Here is a 19,578-nt window from a genome sequence, read left to right as displayed (position 1 = left end):
CGAACTTCCTGTCCCCGTGCGACACCCTGTGTTCAAAATGGGAACTGCAACGTCCAAGACACAATGTTGCAATAAATAATAACAGCTCCACAGACCACAGACATGTATACTGCTGATTCCATTGTTTTTTATGAAGAGGACCTGTTATTTTTATTGGTCTGGCAAATTTGATCACATAGGGTACAAAAAAGGTCAGGCTGTGATGTTGGGTAGACAATTATGTGAGCTGGAGGCTCGAGGCTGGTATATTAGTTGAAGAGAGGACATGGTGGAATGGGTAGGATATGTGAGGAGTGGACAAAGTGGAATGGGGTAGCAAAGGAGAAGAGAGGACATAGTGGAGTGGGGTAGGAGAGGTGAAGAAAAGACATAGTGGAGTGGGGTAAGATAGGTTAAGAAAGGAGATCGTGGAGTGGGCTAGGCTAGAGGAAGAAAGGACATAGTGGGGTGGATAGGATAGGGGAAGAGACAACCTATGGACTTGGGTAAGAGAGGTGAATAGAGGACATAGTGGAGTGCGGTAGGATAGTTGATGAGAGGACATAGTGGAAAAGGTAGAATAAGTGAAGAGAGGACATAGTGGCGTGGGTTAGGATAGGGCATAGTAAAATAGGGTAGGATAGTTGAAGAGAGGGCATAGTGGAATGGGATAGGATGGGGAAGAAAGCACATATTGGACTGGGAAAGGTGAAAAGAGGACATGGTGGCGTGGGATAGAATAGATGAAGAGAGAGCATAGTTGAATGGGGTAGGGTAGATGAAGAGAGTACATAGTGGAGGGAGGTAGGGGTGATTATTTTGGTGATAAAGCCGACATTAATGAAAGTAGCCGTGTACAATAGGAACCCATAACCCTTTGACCTCCTACCCAGTACTCCTAGCTAGGGAGCCCTCTTACTTTTCTCATCCACTCAGTGCCCAAATTCCCCCCCCCCCCCCAACCACCACCACCATCCAGTGCCCTCAGTCATTCCTGGTTTGATCCCCACTCTTCCTGTTTCCCCAGTCAGCCCTAATCCTCTCACCAGCTGTTCAGTAGCTCAAGTCAGCTCTCGTGCTCTACCTCTGCACCAGGTAGCACAAGTTGTTCCTCATTTCCTACCCACTCTTTTTGTATCCTCAGTCAGGCCCTCTCTATTCACCTGCTCATACAAAGTCCCCAGTTAGCATTCACCACCTCTCCATCCACTCAACGCTCCCAGTGAGCTGTAGCTGTCTCTCCAGTTTTCCCACTGAATTGGCACCCCTCAGTCAGCCTTCTCCCACTCCTAATCCAAGCATCCTCAGGCAGCTTTAGCTCTTTCTCTAGCAGCCAGCAGTCACTCATTCTTCACTCACCCATCATCCCTATATCTTATTCCAGTCCATGGTAACAAAAGAGAGGCAATGTCCTCAGTTGGACCAGCTTTCCACTGACCACCAGGAGGGATGTGAAGTGAAATCAGACTTACCAACGTTTTCTTATTTTTGTTTTACAATTATCAGAATTATTGGGGGCTAAACTGAATCTTTGCCAATTGGAAGGCTAATAGACAAGACAGAACATTTATATTGCTCTTTTCGGTACTTTTCCGTTAGCCAGGCGCAACTACCAGGTGGCGTTAATTACTATTCCCCCTCCAGGCCGCCATGGATAGTAGGGAAAGATGTAACTCCAGCGATCGCTGGCAGCAAAGTTACATCTTTCCCTACTATCCATGGCGGCCTGGAGGGGGAATAGTAATTAGCGCCACCTAGCGGTTGCGCCCGGCTAACGGAAAAGTACCCTCTTTTCTCCTGGCAGACTCAAAGTGCCACAGCTGCAGCTACTAGGGAATGCTCAGTAGGCAATAGCAGCGGTAGGCCTGGGACCCACTAGAAGCGCTTTTCTAAGCGCTTGTGATTTGAAAAGCTCTTGCTAATCGATGGGGAATTGAGTTTCAGAAACCAAATTTCATCTGTAGTTAAATCTTCCTTCTTTCATCTGAAGAACATTGCAAAGATTAAACATCTGATTCCCCCAGAGGATCTTCAAACCCTAGTCCACGCCTTCATCACATCACGGCTGGACTACTGCAATGCCCTTTATGCTGGCCTCCCCAAAAAAGACTTGCGTCGCCTGCAATTAGTGCAGAATGCTGCTGCCAGATTGCTAACAAACCAGCCTCGCCACTGTCACATTACACCGATCCTTCGCTCACTGCACTGGCTACCAGTAGAATGGAGAATACTCTTCAAGATTGGACTGCTGACATTCAAATCCCTGCACAGTCTAGGCCAGCCTTTCTCAACCTTTTTACCCTGGAGGAACCCTGCAAATAACTTTTGGGTCTCAAGGAACCCCTGCAGACCATTTTTTAATCTCGAGGAACCCCTGCATTTATTTTTCCGGAGGCAAGTAGGTGAGGCTGTAAATTTCACTAACTCCTATTACACTGCCACTCATTCTACTGTGCTCATGATTATTCTGATCCCCAATTTAGTGATTCTTTTTACAGTACCCCCTATTATAATGTGCTCTATTATACTTCCCCCACGATGGCAGAAAATGCCAGGGAACCCCTGCAGAGTACTCAAGGAACCCTGGGGTTCCAGGGAACCCTGGTTGAGAAAGCCTGGTCTAGGCCCTGGATACATGAAGGACTTGCTGAAGCTGCACCACACCTCTCACAACCTCAGATCAGCAAGTTCTATAAACTTGGTCACTCCCAGAGTGCACCTCAAAAAATCTGGAGACAGAGCCTTCTGTCATGCTGCCCCTACTCTTTGGAACTCCCTACCACACCCAGTAAAGACAGCACCATCCCTGGAGCTATTCAAATCCAGACTGAAAAGCCACCTGTTTAGCCTGGCATTTCCAGATTTATAAAATTCTTCCCCTGTACCACGATGGTCGGAGCCATGCTTATGCGCTTTGAGTCCCACGGGAGAAAAGCGCTTTACAAATGTTATTTGTTGTTGTTGTTGTTGCTAATGTAAGACTATGGTTGATTTTTTTTTTTTTTAAATCACATCCCTCAAGTGGGATCACACACATAGGTTTACATCAGCAAGAGCTTTTTAAAGCACAAACTATCAGAAAAGGCTTAAAAACGTGCTGCTAGTGGGATCCAGGCCTTAGGGAGTCTTGCCCACGCTCTCCTCACTGAAGAGGTGCTGGCTTAATTAACAGGAAGAGACAAGATTTGGAACTCAGGTCTCCTATGTCAAAGGCAGGGCCTTTAACCAAAACACTATGAAGCCACCATAACCACCTACACCATAGTAACCACTTACACAGCTTAACAGTCACCAAGAAGCAGAGAGGGATGTCAGTGTATCACTTCTTACCTCGCCAAGGTGAAATTCAATTGGTTTGTTTTCAAGAAGCAGGAATACAAAATATGCATAATCTGTTATCAACTCAGAATAATTTACGTCTCATTGACCTTTCCTTAGGTGTGAGCTGAGACAGGGAGATGATTGTTATGGGGGTGGAACGTCTGATTAATCAAAACCACTGTTGACCCTTCCTGGGAGTGATTTGGCACTTTATTTCCCAGATGACAGCATATAAATGACTGGATTCAAGACCAAAAGGACACAGATCAGGTGTTTTATTATTATTTTATCAACATAGCTAAAGAATGCAGAAGAAAAAAAGCAGAAAGCTTACAGTAACAAGAAGAGAAGACAACAAAATCATAACATTTTATTAGTATCTAATATGAGGTTGATTCATGAAAGATTACCACGCTGAGTAACTCTGGTTATATCAGCGAGCACATGCTACTGTCAGCGTAGCATGCAGTCTTATGCTACGCGCGCTCCTTTGAAGTCTCACGACCGCGATACTTTACTAGCGTGCCCGCTACTACATTATAAACGTAGTAGCGGGCATGCTAGTAAAGTGTTGTGGTTGTGCTACATACCATCGTACGGCACTTCAAGGGAGAGTGAGAGTAGCTTAAAGGGAAGGTTCAGGGACTATCGAAAAAAAAATAAAAATCTAAATCCACTTACCTGGGGCTTCCTCCAGCCCGTGGCAGGCAGGAGGTGCCCCTGGCGCCGCTCCGCAGGCTCCCGGTGGTCTCCGGTGGCGCGCCCGACCTGGCCAGGCCGGCTGCCAGGTTGGGCTTCTTCTGCGCTCCAATCTGCGTGTCACTGGTGCGCGCTGACGTCATCGGACGTCCTCCGGGCTGTACTGCCCAGGCTCAGAACTACTGCGCCTGCGCAGTACAGCCCGGAGGACGTCCGATGACGTCAGCGCGCACCAGCGCGCTCCGGGAGCATGCGGAGCAGCGCCGAGGGCACATTCTGCCTGCCACGGGCTGGAGGAATCCCCAGCTAAGTGGATTAGAATTTTTATTTTTTTTCGATAGTCCCTGAACCTTCCCTTTAAAGGGAAGGTTCAGGGAAACCTTTAAAAAAATAAAAATCCATATCCACTTACCTGGGGCTTCCTCCAGCCCATGGCAGGCAGGAGGTGCCCTCGCCGCCGCTCCAGAGGCTTTCGGTCGTCTTCGGTGGCCGACCCGACCTGGCCAGGCCGGCAGCCAGGTCGGGCTCTTCTGCGTTCCAAGGACGGGCTCTTCTGCATCCCACGCGGGCGCGCTGACGTCATCGGACGTCCTCCGGGCTGTACTGCGCAGGCGAGACGACCGGAAGCCTCTGGAGCGGCGGCGAGGGCACCTCCTGCCTGCCACGGGCTGGAGGAAGCCCCAGGTAAGTGGATATGGATTTTCATTTTTTTAAAGGTTTCCCTGAACCTTCCCTTTAACCATTCTAGCCTTTTGGATGCATGCGTCCAAAAGGCTGCTGCTGTGCACTCCCGCGGGTGGTCGCGCAAGCACTCCCGTGCCGCCACCCGTTAGCCCGGAGATCAATGAATGGGAAAGCAGTTCATATTCATTGATCCAAGTCCCCATTAGAAAGACCAACAGCTTCTATTAGAAGGCACGATCTTTCTATAAAAAAAAAAAAAAAAAAACATCCTCCCTTCACTTCTTCACTTCCTGTAAACAAGAGGAGTGTGGGAGTTACACAAAGAAAATTCCGGAGAGCCACCTCTTATTACGTTTGTGCAACTTATTACAAGGAGCCAGTCAGGTAATGTACTATATCACGCAAAATCAATGGATGAACCTGCTGTCTCATGCACATTATTCCTTTTATTATTTTGCCTTAGCTGCATGCTGTTGTAACACATCACATAAAAACAACACAATTAAAAACATCTACCTGGCCAGGAGCGCTAACTGTTACAATGAGGGACCAGATCCATGGGTCCATGGGGTATAATCGCCCAGCCCCAGCCTATGCAAAAAACACCACCACACTATGACCGGATCAATTTGGTCCTCAGCCACCACCAAATCACCACACACACTGTGAGATGTTGATTCACTGTCAGTCCTCACTGCACGGAGATCATTTCCTTAGACCACCTTATGGCAAACCAAGTCCTATGATCCTGGACTATTCAACCAGCTGCTGATATATGGAGATTCTTAACATCCCACCAGATGGACAAACGGTACGCTGATGGACCAGAGCATTACACCATATCCTCTTTGAGCTGCAATAAGCGTTTTCTATACTTGCGCATCAGATGGTGAGCTCCGGCTCACATAGCCTCCTGACCGTCAGTGCACTGGGTCAATTATCCACGAAGCTGCGCTGAAACTGTCACTTGTCAGGGGAGCATATGGCTGCACCATGTGTCTCGGGGTCTCCGGCTGCTGTAATGGAGTTTGGGCTCAGCGTGCTGGCGTTACACGTGGTGGACCAGCGCGAGCACTGCTGCGGTAGCCACGCCTACCGACGCGTTTCGCCTCGCCCACGGGGCTTTCTCAAGGTAGCGAATGACGGCCAGTCTGACCATTTATCCTCTTGTATTGTGTCTCACAAGCTCACAAGCTGACAGTGAATCAACATCTCACAGTGTGTGTGGTGATTTGGTGGTGGCTGAGGACCAAATTGATCCGGTCATAGTGTGGTGGTGTTTTTTGCATAGGCTGGGGCTGGGCGATTATACCCCACGGACCCATGGATCTGGTCCCTCATTGTAACAGTTAGCGCTCCTGGCCAGGTAGATGTTTTTAATTGTGTTGTTTTTATGTGATGTGTAACAACAGCATACAGCTAAGGCAAAATAATAAAAGGAATAATGTGCATGAGACAGCAGGTTCATCCATTGATTTTGCGGGAGGAGTGTGGGAGGTAAACAGGTAATTTTAAATGTAATATTTAAAATTACCTTTTTACCTCCCACACTCCCCAAAAAATACTCAAATAAAATAAAAAAAGAAAATTACAATAAAAAAAAATAACATAAATAGTTACCTAAGGGTCTGAACTTTTTTAATATGCATGCATGTCAAGTCATGTCATGCAAGCAAAGAAAACAAGATATAAATCAATTCATTGTGATAAGAAGTGATAAAGTTATTGGTGAATGAATGGGAGGTGAAAATTGCTCGGATGCATAAGGTGAAAAACGACTGAAGGCTGAAGTGGTTAAAGCGGATCCGAGATGAAAAACTAACTATAACAAGTACTGTTACTTGTCTATATATCTTATCTAAAGCTTAGATAGTTTACACAGCAAATCTAGCTGCAAACAGCTTCAACAGTTTATGATTATTTATTCCTGTGATAAAATGAGGGCAGCCATGTTCTGTTTGTCACATTACACACAGGCAAGCTGATAGCATCTCAAGCCCTCAGCCTGTAACAAATTAAATCCCCTCTCCTCCTCCCCTCTGCCTCTGAAATCTCTGGCTAGTGACCTCCTCCTCCTCCTCCTGCCCAGACTGAGCTCCCATATGCCCTTGCTACCTGGGACTGAGTGCCTTGGCACTCTGAAAAAGCTGTGGGCGAGGCTTTAGTTTATAGGGAATTAGAGTATTAAAACAAAACAGAAAAAGTATTTGGCTTGAGGAATGCCCTATAAACTATATGAAAGGAACACAATTATGCAATGAGTACAAGGTTCACTTTAAGAGCACAAGCTACGCTGACAGTAGCATGCTCTCACTGATTGAACCTGCCCTGCTTAGCGTGGTAATCTTTCATGAATCAACTACTATGTGATTGAGTGAGCCTACAGGGGAATGAGGAGCATCCTGTAATGGGCAAGGAAACCAAATCAAAGTAAGGCCTCGTTCGAGTTATACGCGTTGCTGTGTGCATTTCTGGAATACATATAGTGTGCAAGAACATCACAACTCCATAAAGTGCACTGCCTGATGTTCAGACTGCATGCGCTGCACCGCAGAGCAATGCACTATACTATAGCACTGCTGCATGCCTTTTTCAGCAAAGCACAATGCTGACCCATTCATTGCAGTGACTGGCTTCAGCAGTGCAACACACAGCAGCACAGAGAGGGTGGAAAAGTGGGCGTTGCGCATTGTGCATTCCGATCGCACAGCCATCTGCACTTGAAAGCGTAAATAAAGCCTAAGGAGAAAGCTATTAATTGTGGTTAGAGGATTTCATTACTGGTGTCCCCAGAAATCTGGCCGGATAAGCTTTTCTAAATGTCTCGTGTTTATTATACCATTTTTGCATTCAGTGAATTGACATTACTTATATAAGCGTCATCAGAGAGTTTGCGCGTGTTTTTTCTGATGCGTGTGAAGAGTTTGTTTCCAGGCAAAACATTTCCCACATTCTAAACATGAAAAAGGCCTCTCCCCTGTGTGAGTTCTCTGGTGTACATTAAGGGTTCCTTTCACACTGAAACATTTCCCACACTCTGAACACGCATAAGGGCGCTCACCAGTGTGAGTCCTCTGATGTGTGACAAGAGCCGATTTGTCAGTAAAAGTGTTTCCGCAGTCTAGACATGGAAATGGGCGTTCACCTGTGTGGGTCTTCTGGTGTGCAAGAAGGCTGCTTTGTCCAGCAAAACATTTCTCACATTCTGAGCAAGAAAAAGGCTTTTCACCAGTGTGAGTTCTTTGGTGCCTATGAAGAGGTCCTTTATAAGCAAAGCCTTTCCCACATACTGAACATGAAAATGGACGCTCACCTGTGTGGATTCTCAGGTGCGCAAGGAGGTTTCTTTTCTGAGTGAAACATTTCCCACACTCTGAACATTGAAAATTACTCTTACTTGTTTGGTTTTTCTTAAGCACAGAGGACTCCTTCAGAGTAGATGGGTTGTTTGACTGATCCTCACTGTGAAATGTGGAATTGGTATTTGTGATAATATGTGACTTATCAGAGTCAGAATCATCTGATCCATGTATTTGTTTAGCATTGTTAGGCTTATGTTGAGTAATTTCATTTTTTCCTGGAGAATATCGTTTAGTGCCATTATCTTCTGCATCATCATCTGGACACGAGATAAGATGTTCCTTCGGGGGGTTTCTGACATAGTGTCCATCTGTAGGAAGAAATAATTATGTTATATTGAGATTATGGGAATAAACCATTTATATAGTGTACAGTATCTCCTTCTCATTAGATGGGAATATATTATTATACTGAGGAATGGAGATGGGCCTTTCATATGGTGTACAGTACCTCCTCCTCATTTGTTGGTGCTATGATGTTATACTGAGGAATGGAGATGGGCCTTTCATATGGTGTACAGTATCTCCTCCTCATTTGTTGGTGCGATGATATTATACTGAGGAATGGAGATGGGCCTTTCATATGGTGTACAGTATCCCCTCCTCATTTGTTGGTACTACGGTATGATGTTATACTGAGGAATGGAGATGGGCCTTTCATATGGTGTACAGTATCTCCTCCTCATTTGTTGGTGCTATGATGTTATACTGAGGAATGGAGATGGGCCTTTCATATGGTGTACAGTATCTCCTCCTCATTTGTTGGTACTATGATGTTATACTGAGGAATGGAGATGGGCCTTTCATATGGTGTACAGTACCTCCCCCTCATTTGTTGGCACTATGATGTTATACTGAGGAATGGAGATGGGCCTTTCATATGGTGTACAGTATCTCCTCCTCATTTGTTGGTGCTATGATGTTATACTGAGGAATGGAGATGGGCCTTTCATATGGTGTACAGTACCTCCTCCTCATTTGTTGGTGCTATGATGTTATACTGAGGAATGGAGATGGGCCTTTCATATGGTGTACAGTATCTCCTCCTCATTTGTTGGTGCTATGATATTATACTGAGGATTGGTGATGGACCTTTCATATGGTGTACAGTATCTCCTCCTCATTTGTTGGTGCTAGGATGTTATACTGAGGAATGGAGATGGGCCTTTCATATGGTGTACAGTGTCTCCTCATTTGTTGGTGCTATGGTGTTATACTGAGGGATGGAGATGGGCCTTTCATATGGTGTACAGTATTTCCTCCTCATTTGTTGGTGCTATGGTGTGATACTAAGGAATGGGGATGCGCTTTTCATATGGTGTACAGTATCTCCTCCTCATTTGTTGGGAACATGATATTATATTGAGGAATGGAGATGGACCTTTCACATGGTGTACAGTATCTCCTCCTCATTTGTTGGTACTATGATGTTATACTGAGGAATGGAGATGGGCCCCTCATATGGCGTACAGTATCCCCCCCCCCCCTTAGCTGTTGGTACTATGATGTTATACTGAGGAATGGAGATGGCCCTCTCATATGGTGTACAGTATCTCCCCCTCATTTGTTGGCACTGCGATGTTATACTGAGGAATGGAGATGGACATTTCATATGGTGTACAGTATCTCCTCCTCATTTGTGGGGTACATCATGTTATTTTAAAGCACCCCTGACCCAAGGCAAAGGTACCTACAGTAAGCGCAGAGATATGTACATGGTGGATCCACATACATTTGTGAATTGTTCATTCCTCTTCTTATTCCTCCCTTCATCTTCCACAAGATAGTGAACTATTGCAGTCACGCTACTACACATCTCGTGGAAGATGAAGGAGCGTGAGTAACTTGTAAGGAGTGCAATTTCAGAATTTCAAAAAGGAGCGCATAACTTAGGACTGCACACTATGCAGCACTACCGCATATAGCGTGCACAAGCCGATTTTTAACTTGCGCTGTTATAGCAATGCAGATTACTGAATTAAGCCCCAAGTCACTGAACATTGCTTGTGTCCCAAACTGTCATCCTAACAATCAAGCCTCAATAATGAATGGTGACATTTACTTCAATTGCATGCAGGGATTTAGTGCTAAGGCAAAAAAATACAGCCAGACTGGATAGTCACTCTAAAGGAGGGCTAGATATGGGTGGGCGACTGGGCGAATGTCCTAGTGACCCATCTATTAACAGAGATTTTGTTTTTTTAATTTTTAAAAGTTTGTTTATAATCATGTATGTATGGTACCTGTTCCAATATGCAGAGATTTTTCTACTTTGATTGTCCTCATTAGTTCATCCTTCTCCACAGACTTATGGTCACTCCTCACATATGTCTCTTCTTCTTCCTCTTTAATCGTCCTCATTATTATACCCTCCTCCGTAGACTGCTGATCAATCCTCACATATGTATCTGTTTCTTCTTCCTCTTTAATGGTCCTCATTATTACACTCTCCTCTGTAGATTGCTGATCACCCCTCACATACGTCTCTTTTTCCTCTTTGATTGTCCTCAATACTGCACCAACCTCTGTACACTGCTGATCACTCGTAACATGTACCTCTTCTTCTGCTTTAATTGTCTTCATCATGTCATCCTCCTCCATAGACAGATCACTCCTCACATACATCTCTTCTTCTTCTTTAAACTCCACTTTCATAACAATCTGATCTTCATGCTAAAACTTTAAATTGGTAGAAAGTTATGTTTTAATACTATTTACATATGCATAATATAATCTAATGGAGTGCAGTCTTGTATAAATTCCAGACCCTCAGCTTCATCAACCTGATAGTTGGGAAGGATGCCGTGAGCTTCCCATGTACAATCCCAGTAATGATGCAGACCTTATGTCTGCATGGATAAATACACATTGACATCCTGACACCTTATAGGAACCTGATGAACACAATGGTAGTCACCATCCAGGCATATCATTTAAGGTGCTCTTACACTATGAGACATTCATTGGCAGATTCGATCAATGTGATCATATCGGCCAAATATTTTTTTGCCCCAACATGCTGCCTGATCGTAATTTCAATCAATTTATAGGAGAAATTTACCAACATTACTGATCAGACCGGTCAGTTTTTTGCTGGTTGATTGGAGGATGCAGATTGATCTATGCAGGAGGCCTAGAAACAGTGATTCCGTTAATGCTGCTCTCCTCTGCCACTCACCTTTCTAGCTTGTATGCTGCGTTCTCTGTCATCTCACAGTGCCTATAGATACTAGCATGCGTGTACTCACATACATACACTGTCGGTTTATCAGAGTAACCAAGCAGCTCAGGGTGACCCAAACCACTAGGAATATATAGGGGGATAAAAGAGACTAAAAAGCCCTCCTACTAATAAGCAATGCTTGGTGTCAGTTTATGGGGTCACTACAGGCATTGGGAGATCAGGGCAGCACAAAGGAAGGAGCGCACCAACTGGAGAAGGGAGTGTACAGCGCTTAGCTGTGCCAGGCCAGGCCTGTTTCTTGGGGCGGGGAAGGCCGGTCACTGCAAGGGAAAAGTTCAGGAGGGAGGAGCAGCATCTGCAAAGGGAGGAGATAAGGGAGGAGAGGAGGATGCAGAGTGCAGCAGAGCAACTAACTTGCTCTCCTGGCTGGGACGATGTATACAAGCTACTTCTGTCTTCCTCTTCGGCGTCTTGGTCTCCATAGCTGCAGGACGCAAGTCATCACATGACCACCTAGAATGGTAGCACTTATACCTGTCTACCTATACTGGGGGCACCTATACCTGGCTACCTATACTTGGGGCACATACACCAGGCTACCTATAATGGGAGAACCTACATCAGGCTAGGGCTGGGGTGCAATTTTTTACACCCTCACCCTGGGAGAAATTTAGCCCAGAAACGGCACTTGTCAGACCTCCTCTCTGATCTGATGTCAATCAGAGAGCGATCAATCTTTTGTGCAGGAGTTCTATCTTTTGTGCATGTCGGGAGAAAGTCTGCCAGTCTATGGCAGGTGTTTCCCTCTTCCATCAGCAGCTGAGTGATCTTGTTGGCAGAATGTGCACTCAATTTGGTTAAAACTTTGTTCAGATACAGGATTTTCTTCAGCCAGGATGGCCACATGTGATTGCCTTTGGTGGAAATCTAGCGTCAGTACTGGTGTCCTCTGTCATTTAGTGATTCACTATACTGGATTACAACATGATTAACATGAATGACCACTATCACTCTGGGCCAAACTGCTCATTCACTGTTTGTTATCCCCATCCCTCTCCACGGAACAGAACAAGCTTTCAGTAATTACTAAAACCACCACTCAATATAATCACCAACCATCAATTCATAAGGCATTTATGGACCTTAAGAAAAGAACTGCTTGTTCTTCTGTCAGGAAATCAAAGTGCCAGGAATGGATGGTGAAAGAAAGTATGTAACCCATTAACCTAAAACCTGTAATCAACACCCAAATGGCGTATTCCTGGCTGGCGAGGTAACCCTAGTGGATGACACAGAAGTCTCTGGCTATCTCCCTATGTGGACATATTATGAAGGGCCTTCACCATGTCTGAAGGTTTGTAGCAGAATGTTAGTTCCTCTGCCTTTGAAACTTATCCAGCTTATTTATTCTTTTAAACTTACCTCTCGCTCACAGGCCAAAAGGAGGGATGGAGAAGGTGGGGGTACAGAGCAGGAGGAGGAATGGAAAAAGTGGGTGAAAAGAGCAGGAGGAGGAATGGAGGTGAGATACAGAGCAGGAGGAGGAATGGAGAAGGTGAGATACAGAGCAAGAGGACGATGGAGAAGGTGAGATACAGAGCAGGAGGACGATGGAGAAGGTGAGATACAGAGCAGGAGGACGATGGAGAAGGTGAGATACAGAGCAGGAGGACGATGGAGAAGGTGAGATACAGAGCAGGAGGACGATGGAGAAGGTGAGATACAGAGCAGGAGGACGATGGAGAAGGTGAGATACAGAGCAGGAGGACGATGGAGAAGGAGAGATACAGAGCAGGAGGACGATGGAGAAGGAGAGATACAGAGCAGGAGGACGTTGGAGAAGGTGAGATACAGAGCAGGAGGACGATGGAGAAGGTGAGATACAGAGAAGGAGGACGATGGAGAAGGTGAGATACAGAGCAAGAGGACAATGGAGAAGGTGAGATACAGAGCAAGAGGACGATGGAGAAGGTGAGATACAGAGCAAGAGGACGATGGAGAAGGTGAGATACAGAGCAAGAGGACCATGGAGAAGGTGAGATACAGAGCAAGAGGACGATGGAGAAGGTGAGATACAGAGCAAGAGGACGATGGAGAAGGTGAGACACAGAGCAGGAGGAGGAATGGAGAAAGTGAGATACAGAGCAAGAGGATGATGGAGAAGGTGAGATACAGTGCAGGAGGAGGAAAGGAGAAGGTGAGATACAGAGCAGGAGGAGGAATGGAGAAGGTGAGATACAGAGCAGGTGGAGGAATGGAGAAGGTGAGATACAGAGGAGGAGGAATGGAGGAGGTGAGAATACAGAGCAGGAGGAAGAATGGAGAAGGTGAGATACAGAGCAGGAGGAGGAATGGAGAAGGTGAGATACAGAGCAGGTGGAGGAATGGAGAAGGTGAGATACAGAGGAGGAGGAATGGAGGAGGTGAGAATACAGAGCAGGAGGAAGAATGGAGAAGGTGAGATACAGCGCAGGAGGAGGAATGGAGATGGTGAGATACAGAGAAAAAGTATGATGGATACGGTAAGATACAGAGCAGGAGGATGATGGAGAAGGTGAGATACAGAGCAAGAGGATGATGGAGAAGGTGGGGGCACAGAGCAAGAGGATGATGGAGAAGGTGGGGGCACAGAGCAAGAGGATGATGGAGAAGGTGGGGGCACAGAGCAAGAGGATGATGGAGAAGGTGGGGGCACAGAGCAAGAGGAGGAATGTGTAAAGTGGGGGGCTGAATCAAGAGCAGTAAGAACAGAGAAGGTAGGAAGCAAAGAAGGGGAGGAGGTATGGAGAAGAAAGAAGATGAGTGTAAAAAGCAGGAGGAGGAATAGGAAGATCCTGAAAACTCACTTGAGGTTAGATACATACCTATGTAGAGGGAAGGCTCTGGACACCATAAAGTCTTCACAATCCTTAGTCTGTTTTGTCATTCCAGTGCCACCCCCTATTGGAATTATGTGACCAGTTGTGTCTTTGGTACTCCTCGTGCAGCCTACAGAAGTACTTGCATCCCCAAGGGCTTCCGAATATGGGCTTATACTGTGCTCATCTTCAGGAGTAATTGGAGACACAAATTCTTTCAAAAGCTGCACAAGGAGTGCCACAGTGGTATTTGATCTAGCAGGTTGATTAACTTCAATGGGAAAAGGAAATAATGGGAAAAGGAAATGATGGGACAGACTCAGGCCTGGAACCCACTAGGGATTGTGGCAGTTCTGTGTGCAGCAATTCCTAGGGTGGTTGCACATGCGTTTCCTGGCGATTAGAAGCACTGTACAGTAAATTGTATAGCTCTTCCGATTAGGGATGTGATTTTGGTTTTTTTTTTGTTAAGTAAACTTACTTATACTTACCAGGTGTCCAGCTTCCGTCTGTAGCCCTGTCCCTAAAGGAAGAGGTCACAGGTGCTTCTCTAGGACCAATCAGAGAAGCGCCTGTGACCTCTTCTGCTAGGGAGTGGGGCTACAAATGGAAAGCAGACATCCAGTAGTAAGTAAAAATAACTTTAATTACATTTGTAATCGCTCCCCCTCCCCCCCCCCCCCCCCCTTCCCCCCAAATAGCTGCAAAACTGCCTTTTAAATCGATTTTGCAGCACTACTACACAAGCTCGACGGACTCAAAATGCTGCATTTCCTATGATTGCAATTATCCCTAATCACAATCACACTAGTGGGTTCTCCACCCTCACTTTCATTGTCAAAGCATTTTGGGGAATCGCTGGTGATCCCAAAAACAACCTAGAGGGTCCAAGCCCTAAGGACCAGGAAGGGTCTATGTTATCCATAACTTTCCCTCTACATATGTATGTATCTATCCTGAACTGAGTTTCCTCACTTCAGGGTCACTTTAAACAAATCAAATTGCGTTTCTATCTTGTCGATCCTCTGTCTCTATTACTGTAAGCCCAGAATCTTGAACAGTAATGCAGATCAGGTGCCTTAACTCAAGTCTTACTAGATTAGCTGCATGTTGGTTTCATGTGTGTGATTCGGACTCTAATGAGGCCAAAGAGATCAGCAGGACAGACAGGTAACTGGCATTGTTAAAAAGGAAATAAACATGTCAGCCTTCATTTCCCTCCCACTCCAAGTTCCCTTTAATTACCCTTTTGCCTGTCAAGCATAATTATCCTATCATGCTACATATTGAGAGTGTGTTTTTCTAGTGGAAAAAAGAGACCAACAAAGCCTGAGGGAAAAGTCACACTAACTAATTTGCTGCTGAGAAAAGGTAAGTGGTTAGAACTACTGCCTTGCAGGTTCCAGGTCTGAATGTCAGCCAGGGCACTACCTGACTGGAGTATGTCCACTCTCTTCCACATGCTCTGCTTTCATCTCACGTCTCAAAAATATACAAGATAGTTAAATAATTGTCTCCCTCCTTCCAAAATTGGTTTTATAGACGATGAAAGAGATAATAGAGACTTCAAAACTATGATAGAGATTAGATCTGAAGCCTCTCTGAGCAACAGTTAGTGACAGCAGCTATTCAGTGCACTCTGTAAAGTGCTGCAGAAATTGTCAATGCCATATATATTAATAGTAAGAATATCAAGAAGCTATCTTATTACCTCCACTGGTTCCAATATCAGCAATGTCTCTCTAGTACTTCCTCTAGCTAACAACTTCCTGTCTATAGATTAGATTTCTTCCTGTTAAAGCGCGACACCTTGTGGTCATTGCTGCAAGTACAGCTTCCAGTCTAAAGCACAGAAATAACAGATTTCAACATACCTCCCAACATTTTGAGATGAGAAAAAAAGACACTTAAGCCATGCCCCTGCCACACCCTGGCCACGCCCTCACCACGCCTCTAGTCACGCATACCATAAAGATTTCATAAGAAAAATATGTTGTTTTATAATTCAAACCACACTGGTGCTTCCTATCCTGGTTCATTTTCCTTCATAGTAGCATTTTAAATTGACAATTGACAAAAAACAATAATTTTCTTTTACTGGACTAACCTCTTTTTTTCCTGTGGTGCACAACGCAGGCCCAGGATTAAGGTGTGGTGGCACAGCAGAAGTCGGGTGCCTGGTAGGACAGCTGGGAACAATGACATTGCAGTCTAAGGAAGTGAGGAATTGGGGTTGTTTGACACCTAGGTTGAAATGATGGTGTACATATGACACACCACTTTGTCTTTCCACCACACTCCCCTTATTATATCATCTGTTTATTATTTACTCTTCATTGTCTACCATATTTACAGCCAAGTCAAGGGTTCTGTATTGCCATGGAACACTTCCTGCATTGCATGCAGGTATTGCTCCACCCCCATTTCCCAACCTAAAGGACAGACAAACCAATAACAAAGCACTGCGTGTTGCGGGACCAAGCCCACTTCTTTTGAGGCCACGTGGCCTCAAAATAAGTGGGCTCAGTCCAACAACATACGTCCTTGGGGGGGGGGGGGGGGGGGGTATTCCAATGACCTTCGCCTCACCTCCCCACACATTTCCCACTCCCATGCCCGCCTGCAGGATTTCTCAAGAGCTGTCCCCCACCCACTGGAATGCCCTTTCACCGCCCATCAGACTTGCTCCCTCCTTCAACACATTCAAGCAAGCCCTCAAAACCCACCTCTTTAAGATGGCCTACCCAGTACCCACCCCCTAACACACAGTAACTCTCTACTGAATATTTATTTCACTGCCCATCTAGTGTAAGCCTCTGGCAGGGTCCTCCCTTCCCTAGCGTAATCTACAGGATCATGTGCTCCTGTCCAATGACAGCCTGTACTTGTATTACTGGGCCTACCTAACCAGCCCATATCGCATGATCATGTATTTTGTACAATTTGCCTTGTACATCTTTGTTCTATGTTGTATAACCTTGTTATGTCTGTCATCATAAGTATCATTGTATATATTTATTGTCCAGCACTGCGTAATATGTTGGCGCTTTATAAATAATAATACTAATCTTTTATTTCTGCCATTTTTCTCCCCTTACTTGACTAATTACACCAATCTGGGGACAGGTTTGTTCGCTCCACTCTATGCAGTTTCTTTGCACACTGGAATCTCTATTGCACTCTCGGTAGTGTTTCTGTAGTGTTGTTAGCTTTTTTTTATCTGTCCATGCGACCTTACAGGGGCAAGCACAGAGCTTTGAGCACTTTCTGATTCTACCATGTACAAGCACATTGCACTTTCTCTTTCACTGGGTTTCCACCCTTTTCTTTGCATTGTATGTTATTCATGATAGATGTGATTTATATACATGTTTTATATTGTGGCATATTAATGAGAGATGTTCACACCACTGATTTCAATATATACATAGCCATCCCTTATCATTCACGCAGATTGCCTTCCTACCCCTCCCCCTTGTTTTTAATTGTTCTTAAAGTGCCACCCTTTGCTTAGCTAAAGACATTTATCAATATTCTCTGGTGCGATTTTGGTTTTACCTTCTTGTATATAATACAATAGGATGCAGGAACGTCAGAGAACATACGGAAGAGGGTTTGGATTGAACAGCTCATAAAGACCTATTTGGAGACAAGTGAAACAATCTGCCATCATCAACAGTTGCACCTGTATGCAGCCAAACTATTCACAACACTCTACAGGAACAGCTGCAGACACATGGGCCAGCCACTGGGGTGCCACTAAGCCTTCTACACAGAACTGCACGTCTGGCTTGGTACCACATCACTGCAACTGGACCAACTAATGGCATTTGGTATTTTTTACAGATGAAAGTCGCTTCTTACTGTGGATGAATGACAGCTGTGGTCTTGTGTGGGAAAAGCCACTTGGCAGCATCACGCCGGCTCCACAGGCATCATGGTTTAGCTGCACTCAGGTGCGACCGTTGATGTTGGCAGGATGTTTCACAGGTCACTTGTCATTGCAAACAGGTCTCGATGAACCATTCAATCCACTCCCTCTTCGGAATGTTGCAGTGGCGTACCTAAGGGATTTCACACTCAGTGCTGATTATTTACAGACACCCCCTCCTCCCCCCACACCCAAAAAAAAATTTGATGGGAGGGTTGACAGGTTGGGGTGCAGAGGGTGTTGCTGCAAAATTTGGGCTTTTTGGGGAAAAGCAGTCATCAGGATGTGGACGGAGCTATCATTATGAAACTTTGTACTCTATACAGTGGTGCAGAAGATGTCAGTGCTATATACAAATACAATAATAATATGGAGGACATTAGACTATACTGTAACTATTGTACAATTAGATTGTGAGCTCCTCTGAGGACAGTCAGAAAAGGGGGACATGCGAAAGAGGGGGTGCATGGGAGGAGGGGGGGGGGGTAAAGAGGTAGATCCACAAGACAGAGAGTCTGGTGGGAAAGGAGAAATGGCAGGAAGACCTCTCACCAGGACTGCAGACATCAACAGTGCTGTGTGGCAGGGACATGCTGTTAAAAGAAGCCACTAATATCTGAAAAGAGGAAAGGGTTATGGGGGAAGCCAACAGGGTGGGAGGGAAAGCTGTGGAAAGTGATAAGATTACCTGCAATCAAGCTAATCTAAATTGACTGGAGCTTGCATCCCTGCTCACTACAGAAGTCAGCTGTCAGCACCTGCATTACTGGCTTCTGCAACAGCAGACTGTGCTGCATTATTGATTGATACTCTGATCAGGATAAATAATCAATAGTCCAGGGCACTCTGGTATTACAGCAGCATGTGCACATGGCTACTAATGTCAGGCAACTTCCGAAGCAATAAACACATTCTGCCAATTCTCCCTGCTAATCTACTAATGTCCCAATCATGGGCGTCCACACATACGGCAAAACCGAGCATCTGCCCGAGCCTGGCCGCCCGCTGCCCCCCCCCCCCCCCCCTGGCCGCGTGCTCGTGCAGCCAGCAGGAGGGGAACAGCGCAGAGAAGAGAGAGAGCTATGGGCACAGTGGGGAAGGGCGGACGTCTCCCCCCCCCCCCCTTCCCTCACCTTAGGGGGCTCTCTCTCCCTCGCTGTCCCCTCCGGAATGAAGTGTGCAGCGGCTGGGCAGCGGGCGGAACTTACCTCGTCTCGCTCCTGCGCCGGAAGTTCTGGTGCCGCACTCTGGTCTGGATCAGACCAGAGTAGCGGTTAATCCATCCGGCGCGTGCGACGAGAGGAGGTAAGTTCCGCCCGCTGCCCAGCCGCTGCACACTTCATTCCGGACTCCGGAGGGGAGAGCGAGAGAGGGAGGGAGAGCCCCCTAAGGTGAGTGCCCATAGCTCTCCCTCTTCTCTGCGCTGCTCCCCTCCTGCTGGGGCACACATGGCCTCTTTTTCTGGGGACATATACCCCTGCCTACATATACTGGGACATATCCCCCTGGCTACATATACTGGGACATATCCCCCTGGCTACATATACTGGGACATATCCCCCT

General features: G+C 45.9%; 1 protein-coding gene across 1 annotated transcript; it reads right to left on the bottom strand.

Annotated features, from left to right (window-relative positions):
* Positions 1-7,297: 7,297 nt before the first annotated feature.
* LOC137534709 (zinc finger protein 664-like) lies at positions 7,298-15,839 on the bottom strand. Its single transcript, XM_068256327.1, has 3 exons — positions 15,796-15,839; positions 10,286-10,721; positions 7,298-8,353 (listed from the first exon to the last, which is right to left on the bottom strand). The coding sequence occupies exons 2-3, from the start codon at positions 10,695-10,697 to the stop codon at positions 7,566-7,568; spliced, it is 1,200 nt and encodes a 399-aa protein (XP_068112428.1). The 5' UTR covers positions 10,698-10,721; positions 15,796-15,839; the 3' UTR covers positions 7,298-7,565.
* Between the last annotated feature and the right edge of the window lie 3,739 nt (positions 15,840-19,578).

This window comes from Hyperolius riggenbachi, chromosome 10 (assembly GCF_040937935.1).
Source record: "Hyperolius riggenbachi isolate aHypRig1 chromosome 10, aHypRig1.pri, whole genome shotgun sequence".
Taxonomy (NCBI): domain Eukaryota; kingdom Metazoa; phylum Chordata; class Amphibia; order Anura; family Hyperoliidae; genus Hyperolius; species Hyperolius riggenbachi.
Note: the sequence above shows the minus strand (reverse complement) of the source record. Positions and strands in the feature narration are given on the sequence as shown.